Consider the following 10,000-nt stretch of genomic DNA (forward strand, 5'->3'; position numbering starts at 1 on the left):
TGAGGATTAATCCTTCATTCAACTACAATGAGTAAGTTTCTCTTTTGCTATCTTCTTCTATATACAGTATATAAGTCACTCTATGAGTCTGGTTTATATCAAAAGTTATTATGTTAAAAGCTCTTATTTATTCGTCATCTCACTATTGCTAAGCTATTGCTGCTATAATGTTGCTTGTGTACAAAAAATGGAGTTCTTTGATGACTCCTCTAACCTGCTAAATTTATGATCTCATGTTATGATCTCAGCCTGTCCTTGCTCAGGCTGGGCTTGTTTACACTTATCTCAAGCTCCCATTCCTTTATCTCCTCTAACTCCCCTTATCTCCCCTCAGACCTTTCGCCTCAAGGTCAGCCGACTCATCCTGGCCGCACCATCAGGTCCTTACCTCACCATCCTCTCCTTCTCCCTACCCAAGGCCAGTGCCCGCTGATGTCATGGCGAGCTATCGCCGCTTCCAGCTACTTCATATCACCCATGAGCTCATTACGTGTCTGGAACAGCTCTATTCTCCTGACCTTCTGGCCCTGAGTCCCCTGTTTACACTCTTTCTTCTCCTGTCTGCTGAGTTACTATAATAAAGAGTCCCTCTTTTATTCACCCTCTGACTTCTGGTTAATAATATATAATATAATAATAATATAATATAATAATATAAATATATTCTCTTAAGGCTCCAGGATTTTTTCACAACAGAAACTGCTGGAAAATTTCCAGTTTTATCTCTGAGTGTTAGGAAGCTCTGACACTAGAAACTCTTTCGTGAAGATCTGTAACACGTTGTTACAGAAAACTTCACCGTTTCAACACACTTCAGATGCTGTAGAAAGGGAGTCGGAGCTGAAGAACACCTTCTGAACGATCGCAGTCCAGACGTGGACAACGTTAATGACTGTATGAGTTCATAAAGGATGAGACTTGATGTGAAATGATACTGACTGTCTGTTCAGGCTGCGGTGATCCGCCAGCGCGTCGTCTTCCTTTGTCTTCTGAGCTCTGAAAATAGATGAAAGCTCAGAGAGAGCCTCGAGACGAACGCTGCTCTCCTTCTGTTCTTCTTCTATCTCTCGTTCCACCTGAACAACAAAGAAACAGCAAAAAAAAAATCCCTTTAACCCAAATATTCATTCATCTTCTACCGCTTATCCGAACTACCTCGGGTCACGGGGAGCCTGTGCCTATCTCAGGTGTCATCGGGCATCAAGGCAGGATACACCCTGGACGGAGTGCCAACCCATCACAGGGCACACACACACACACTCTCATTCACTCACACAATCACACACTACGGACAATTTTCCAGAGATGCCAATCAACCTACCATGCATGTATACCATGCATGCACGGGGAGAACATGCAAACTCCACACACACAAGGTGGAGGTGGGAATCGAACCCCCAACCCTGGAGGTGTGAGGCGAACGTGATAACCACTAAGACACCGTGACCCCGAACCCAAATATAGTAATAAGAAATCTTTCCATTTTGCAAGCCGAGTGTTTTTTCTCGTATTAACCCGAAGGCTGGTGAGGAAGCGAAATCTGCTATAACGTAAGCGACAACAAAAGTCGTAAAGAAACGTAAAGAATAAACGGATAAAAAGTACAATATGTTGTTTACTAATAAATAAATATTGTGTGTTGGCATGTTGCTGTGTTCTAAGTGGAATGAAGAGCTTTGTGGTGCCCTGATGTTAGAAACTGGAACAGCACACACACACACACACACACACACACACACACACACACATCAACAGATCTCATCTTAAACATGGCTTTCAAACATGTGTTTCAGCTTCGTCCTAGAAACAAACTGTTAATCCTGCTCTGAAGATGAAACCCGCTAATCTTCATCTGATCTTCAGATAATCCTAAAGTTTATCTGAGTCCGTTTTGCTGCAGTTTATCCTTTAACCGGCTCGGACGTGACGGCCTCCGGTCGCTCGGTTTGAGCCGTAGCTGATCCGAGTCCGGTCCGATCCTCGTCTCTGCTAAAGGTCATCTCTACATGACGTACCTTTGAAGACGTGTTTTTAAAAGCTCGGTGTGAAGCCTCCGGCTCAGCGAGATCCGGCTCGGGCGCCAAATCCATGCCTTAAATCTCACATCTGAGAGACGGGATTTGTTGCTTTGATTTTTTTTCCGAGGGAAGAAAAAGGAGATGTTTGAAAAGTTTGCTCAGCACATTTCGTACCGTTCCGACGTTCTGCTGAAGCCTGAGCAGCTGCAGGTTCAGTGCTTCTCTCAGCTCTTCTAGCTCTTTCTCACGGAGCTCTCTGTCAATAACACAAAGTCGGAGCATTAACAAAAATAAACAGCAAGGAATCAGAGGTGAAGCTCCATCAGCTGACTTACTTCTGCTTACTGAGCTCTTCTGACTGAACATTCTTAGCCTTGATCTGTTCTGTATGTTTCTGTTGTGATGCCTTCAGTCTGAACGTTCTTCTCTCCAACAAGGAGATTTGCTAAAAACATAAGCGAGGTTTAATTATAACACTTTATACATGACGAACAGCTCCCTAACGAGGGCTCCTACTGAGCTTTACTGAGCCACAAGGCAGATCTGATATCCAGGTATAAAATTAGCCCCTTGACTAAATGTCGCTAACGTTATAACACAGAAGGAAGAGATTTGGTTTCTCTAAATGAACTATATGTAATGTAACTCCAGACCTGAGTGATGTTCAGAAGTTTCCTGTCAGTTACCTGGGACAGAGACGTGTCTCAGTTCTGCTGGATTCTAACCTTGGATTTAAAGACATTTTTCTTGCATGAATTTAACCTTGATTTCGTTTGGAGACTCCATAATGTTGTGAACATGAGTAACTCTGTGAATAATGAGTGTAGAACTGGTTTATTTCACCGCTCGTCTTTTTCTCTTTTTGCATTTTTTTTTTTTATGAATGATTTTGGTTTCTTGAATGAGGTGGTTCCTGAGTTCCTCAGCAGTTCCTGTAGTGGAAGCCTGTCTACGTTACATACTACATCGAGCTTCAGAAGAACAGGTGTGTATCAGTTTACATTGGAAAGCTCGTCAGCTCTCTCTTCTTTCTTCATGAGCTCAGCTAAAGCCACGTCCAGCTCCTTCTGCATCTCAGTGTTCATCTTTGTCTGCTCCAGAATGTTGCTCATCATCTCATCAATCTACAAAACAAACAAACGAAACCATCTTGACCTGCTGTGACCTGGTGGTGTGATGAAGTGACGGAGTTACTGTTATCATCTCAAACCTTTTGACTAATCAGACAAACTCTTCATTACCTCTTTCTCGAGCATTTTCTTGGTTTCTTTAAACTGCTTCGTCTCCGTGATCAGGTTCTCCTGTAGATCTTTCCTGACCGAGTGCACTAGAGAGATCTTCTCCTTCGTAGTCTGGATCTCGTTCCTCGTTTCATTCAGCGTAATCTGAGTAGCGGCTTTCTCTGACAGCTGCCGGTTGAGCCGCTCGATGAGCTCGGTGTAGCTTGCATTCAGGAGCTGGTGTTCTGGTCTACAGAAATAATTTTAGGACATTTATTGGTTGAGCAGATGTGTTTATATCAGCACAAGCACCTGATTGGCTGCACATCATGAGGACTTACTAACACACCTGATACAAATAGGCTTGAAGACCCTTTATTATTATCTCCAGTTTGGTCTCCTGCCAATTCTACAGCTGCTGGTTCTAGTAGAGAACCTCTGACCAATCAGAATCCAGAATTCAACAGCACTTAGGTTTTAGAGAATCAACAATGTTAGCTTGTCACTGCTAATGCTACTCACAGAAGAACCTGGTTCTGCTCCTCCAGAACTTTCTGTCTCTTCTCCATTGAATCGATTTCCTGAACAACGTTCATCATCTGCAGCTGGAGCTGATTTACCTCCTCTGTGTTAGCACCTCTGGCAGCGGCCACGGCAGCTAGATATCAACAAGAACTATCAACATCACACAGGACACACAATGATACACAATGATACACACAGGACACACAATGATACACACAGGACACACAATGGTACACAATGATACACACAGGACACACAATGATACACACAGAACACACAATGGTACACACAGAACACACAATGATACACACAGAACACACAATGATACACACAGAACACAATGACACACACAGGACACACAATGATACACACAGAACACACAATGGTACACACAGAACACACAATGATACACACAGAACACACAATGATACACACAGGACTCACAATGATACACACAGGACACACAATGATACACACAGAACACCCAATGATACACACAGGACTCACAATGATACACACAGGACTCACAATGATACACACAGGACACACAATGATACACACAGAACACACAATGATACACACAGGGCTCACAATAATACACAATGATACACATAGGACTCACAATGATACACACAGGACACACAATGATACACACAGAACACACAATGATACACACAGGACTCACAATGATACACACAGGACACACAATGATACACACAGGACACACAATGATACACACAGGACACACAATGGTACACACAGAACACCCAATGATACACACAGGACTCACAATGGTACACACAGGACACACAATGATACACACAGGACTCACAATAATACACGATGATACACACAGGACTCACAATGATACACACAGAACACACAATGATACACACAGAACACACAATGATACACACAGGACTCACAATAATACACAATGATACACACAGGACACACAATGATACACACAGAACACACAATGATACACACAGAACACACAATGATACACACAGAACACACAATGATACACACAGGACTCACAATAATACACAATGATACACACAGGACTCACAATGATACACACAGGACACACAATGATACACACAGAACACACAATGATACACACAGAACACACAATGATACACACAGAACACACAATGATACACACAGGACTCACAATAATACACAATGATACACACAGGACACACAATGATACACACAGGACACACAATGGTACACACAGAACACACAATGATACACACAGGACTCACAATAATACACAATGATACACACAGGACTCACAATGATACACACAGGACACACAATGATACACACAGAACACACAATGATACACACAGAACACACAATGATACACACAGAACACACAATGATACACACAGGACTCACAATAATACACAATGATACACACAGGACACACAATGATACACACAGGACACACAATGATACACACAGGACACACAATGATACACACAGGACTCACAATAATACACAATGATACACACAGGACTCACAATGATACACACAGGACACACAATGGTACACACAGGACACACAATGATACACACAGGACTCACAATGGTACACACAGGACACACAATGGTACACACAGGACACACAATGGTACACACAGGACACACAATGGTACACACAGAACACACAATGATACACACAGGACTCACAATGATACACACAGAACACACAATGATACACACAGAACACACAATGGTACACACAGAACACACAATGATACACACAGGACTCACAATAATACACAATGATACACACAGGACTCACAATGATACTCACAGGACACACAATGATACACACAGAACACACAATGATACACAATGATACACACAGGACTCACAATGATACACACAGAACACACAATGATACACACAGAACACACAATGATACACACAGGACTCACAATGATACACACAGAACACACAATGATACACACAGAACACACAATGATACACACAGGACTCACAATGATACACACAGGACACACAATGATACACACAGAACACACAATGATACACACAGGACTCACAATAATACACAATGATACACACAGGACTCACAATGATACACACAGGACACACAATGATACACACAGAACACACAATGATACACACAGGACACACAATGATACACACAGAACACAATGATACACACAGGACACACAATGATACACACAGAACACACAATGATACACACAGGACACACAATGATACACACAGAACACACAATGATACACACAGGACACACAATGATACACACAGGACACACAATGATACACACAGGACACACAATGATACACACAGAACACAATGATACACACAGAACACACAACGATGATGTAAAGCTTATGGAGATCACATGATCTACATGTTCAGATGCTACATGTTCACCTGATATTTCAGCAACAATATCATCCCGCTGGCTCAGGAGCTGATGGCGCAGTTTTCCAGTTTCTATTGTTTCCACCTCAAGTTCCTCATGCACAGCTTTTCTAGACGCCTCCTAAATTAAACGTGTTAAATAAACCAAGTCAAACAGATACGACATGAATCGTGACTGAAGTTTGTGCTAATGTTGCTAAAACAGTACAGTACGTCTACATCATCACACACTAACCACTAAGTCCACAAATGAAACTTGAACATTTATTATCAGAATTACTGTACAATCCAGCCTTCAAACGTTAGGCCACGCCCCTTTCCTGGTGATGATGTAGATGATGTTAAACTGGTAGCCATAAGAACACAAATTATGCAGTGCAGCTACAGTGACATTGGATGATGTCGAATAATCAGTAGACGTTGATGACACAGCAATCACACTAAGAACAAGGTGAAGATGTTTATTTATTCAGTCATTTATTACTTTTTTACCAGTTCTTTAATGGCGTCTGATATCTGGCTCAGGTGACGACTGGCTTCTTGACTGAACGCCACTCCCTCTGCTCTCAGCTGCTTATCTAACAGGTACAAACAAACACAGCATCAGCTCAGATAAGCCGCGAGCAATTCAGGTGAAAATGAGCTTCAGGAAAGCAAATATGCTCCGAATTTTAATGACGTGTCACATGATCACGGAGATGACTGTGTGCACAGGAACAGTGTCAGTGAGACGATGGAGACATTTTGTACATGTCTTTAACATGACTGAGGGAAATCCTGTGACCTTTCGGCTTTATAGCATAACGACGCTCACTCGAAAATACATTATGTCAGAATCATCACAAAGGAACATATGATAATGTACAGGCCTCGTACACACGGTTAGGATCTTACACCTAAACACCAGCAGGTGTGCGGAGGAAGTGTCTTTCACACACTCAACTTCCTGTCAACTTCCTAGTTTATAGATACAGTATAGATATAGATATCTAGATGCTGAATTGACTGTGTTGGATTTACACTGCTGTCATTATGGAGCAGTGTTTGGAGTGGTGTTTGGGGTGGAGTTTGTAGATGTGTTTGGAGGAAAATTTGGAGCGGTGTTTGGAGCGGTGTTTGGGGTGGTGTTTGGAGTGGTGTTTGGGGTGGTGTTTGAAGGAAAGCTTGGAGCAGTGTTGGGGTGGTGTTTGGAGCAGTATTTGGGGTGGTGTTTGGAGCAGTGTTTGGGGTGGTGTTTGGAGCGGTGTTTGGGGTGGTGTTTGAAGGAAAGCTTGGGGCGGTGTTGGGGTGGTGTTTGGAGCAGTGTTTGGGGTGGTGTTTGAAGGAAAGCTTGGGGTGGTGTTGGGGTGGTGTTTGGAGCAGTGTTTGGGGTGGTGTTTGGAGTGGTGTTTGGAGCGGTGTTTGGGGTGGTTTGATGGAAAGCTTGGAGCAGTGTTGGAGAGGTGTTTGGAGCAGTGTTTGGGGTGGTGTTTGGGGTGGTGTTTGGGGTGGTGTTTGAAGGAAAGCTTGGGGCGGTGTTGGGGTGGTGTTTGGAGCAGTGTTTGGGGTGGTGTTTGGAGCGGTGTTTGGGGTGGTGTTTGGAGCGGTGTTTGGGGTGGTGTTTGGAGCGGTGTTTGGGGTGGTGTTTGGAGCGGTGTTTGGTGTGGTGTTTGGAGAGGTATTTGGAGAAGTGTTTAAAGCAGTGTTTTGGGTGGTGTTTGAAGGAAAGCTTGGAGCAGTGTTGGGGTGGTGTTTGGAGCGGTATTTGGGGTGGTGTTTGGAGAGGTGTTTGGAGCAGTGTTTGGGGTGGTGTTTGGAGCGGTGTTTGGGGTGGTGTTTGGAGAAGAGTTTAAAGCAGTGTTTAGGGTGGTGTTTAAAGGAAAGCTTGGAGCAGTGTTTGGAGCAGTGTTTGGAGTAGTGTTTGGAGAAGTGTTTGGAGAAGTGTTTGGAGAAGTGTGGATGCAGCAAACTTTCAAGTCTCAGCAACAAGGCATTGTTTCTCACAGGTAAGTGATTTAGTTTATAACCATGTTGTCAGTTTACAGTTATTTCACCTGTAAGTGCTTAAAAGACTGAGAGAAAAACATCATCATTCATCACAGTCCATTTTAAATGTGGACTCCATTTAAATGTAGATAGTCCATTGATTGACCATCATGAACGAGTTATTAGAGTTTATTTCATTTATTTATCACAATTCTTGTATTTATTGCCTTGAAGCACTTTATGAAGCATGACAATCTGAATCAGTACTAAACTAATAATGACCTTTAACCTTTATTTCTCTTTAGAGTTAAATCTGATACTTACACTCAGTGAAACTTCCATGTCTTTCTGGATGAGGTGTTATTTACACACTGCAGTGTAAAACAACTATCTTAATGAATGTAATGATGATGTATGAATGATCTTACCCAGGTGATGATGATGTATGAATGATCTTACCCAGGTGATGATGATGTATGCATGATCTTACCCAGTTGATGATGTATGAATGATCTTACCCAGTTGATGATGTATGCATGATCTTACCCAGCTCTCCCAGATGTTCCAGTGCCATGTTCACAGCTGGGAAGTCGGGCACTAAACACGAGGCCATGACAAAAACAGTGAGAAGTTAAAAAGAAAGTTGTCTCTGTGTCTGAATGTGATGGAGACGGTTGGAGAAAGTTTGGAGTCTCTGCTCCACGTGTGTGTTGTGTACGAGACGCGCTGTCGTGGCAACATGCCCCGCCCCCGGCGGCGCGATCAAAGGAATTCTAACGGCACTAACCACGCCCCCTGATCCTCACACCAGCTTTAAAAACTGACATTTGTTTTAATTAAATTCAGTAATAATTAATCGTGTAGACAACAACCCAGTGAGCACTGAACACTTACCGTCAGTGCCAGAAATAATCTTATTAAAGAGAGGGGGTCTAAATTTACTAAAGGTTTCTAATACTAAAGGTTTTAAAAGTGCAAAGAAATAATGAAATAATAAATAGACAAGAAGTTATTTGGTTTATTAGGATTATCAGAATTGTTTATTTATTTATCTTTACATCTCTCTCTCTCTCTCTCTCTCTCTCTCTCTCTCTCTCTCTCATTTCATTAGAAAATTATTGTTTTTTAAATTAGACCTGAGCTGCTCCTTGATGCTGGAGATTTAGGACTGAACAATAAACCCAGGAGGAAATAAAGAGAGAAATGTGATGAGTGCATGAGACTGACAGTGAAATGAAGTGTTGTTATGGAGAAATGTCTATAAATATAAGAACGCTGTTCCTTACAAGGCCGCGAGGGGGCGCTCGTATTCCATGAGCTGAATCTCGCACATTCTAAAACACCACTAAACTGCTCAGGGCTGCACTTTATCTGTGTTATTATTATTATTATTATTATTATTATTATTATTATTATTATTATTATTATTATTATTATTTCCCTGCCTCAGACAGTGATTTTCTCTTTCCTGGTTTAAATGTGCTTTCTCTCTGTCTTTTGCCTCCCTCACTCTCACTCCTTATTGATCTGCCTGCATGTGTGTCTGTCTCTTTACCCACATTTCTGTCTCTCTACCCGTGTGCCTGTCTCTCTACCCGTGTGCCTGTCTCTCTACCCGTGTGCCTGTCTCTCTACCCATGTGTCTGTCTCTCTACCCGTGCCACTTTTCTTAGCGCTGTCACCTGAGTATGAATGTCTTTCCTGTCTGAGGCCGAGTGTGTTACAGTGATAGTGTTTATGTGGAGAAGGCAGAGTGTGTTACAGTGATAGTGTTTATGTGGAGAAGGCAGAGTGTGTTACAGTGTTTATGTGGAGAAGGCAGAGTGTGTTACAGTGATAGTGT

General features: G+C 42.4%; 1 protein-coding gene across 1 annotated transcript in view; it reads right to left on the reverse strand.

Moving 5' to 3' along the window:
• The window catches only part of ccdc175 (coiled-coil domain containing 175), a 14,417-nt gene extending 5,632 nt beyond the window's left edge, over positions 1-8,785 (reverse strand). The window contains exons 1-9 of the mRNA XM_060880558.1: positions 8,704-8,785; positions 6,685-6,770; positions 6,202-6,313; positions 3,761-3,896; positions 3,260-3,488; positions 3,020-3,142; positions 2,354-2,463; positions 2,193-2,274; positions 940-1,076 (exon numbers count right to left, since the gene is read on the reverse strand). Of these exons, the coding sequence (XP_060736541.1) occupies positions 940-1,076; positions 2,193-2,274; positions 2,354-2,463; positions 3,020-3,142; positions 3,260-3,488; positions 3,761-3,896; positions 6,202-6,313; positions 6,685-6,770; positions 8,704-8,770 (1,082 nt within the window). The 5' untranslated portion in view covers positions 8,771-8,785. The remainder of the gene's footprint in view (positions 1-939; positions 1,077-2,192; positions 2,275-2,353; positions 2,464-3,019; positions 3,143-3,259; positions 3,489-3,760; positions 3,897-6,201; positions 6,314-6,684; positions 6,771-8,703) is intronic.
• Positions 8,786-10,000: the final 1,215 nt, after the last annotated feature.

The sequence above is a fragment of the Tachysurus vachellii genome, chromosome 10, assembly GCF_030014155.1.
Source record: "Tachysurus vachellii isolate PV-2020 chromosome 10, HZAU_Pvac_v1, whole genome shotgun sequence".
Classification (NCBI taxonomy): Eukaryota; Metazoa; Chordata; class Actinopteri; order Siluriformes; family Bagridae; genus Tachysurus; species Tachysurus vachellii.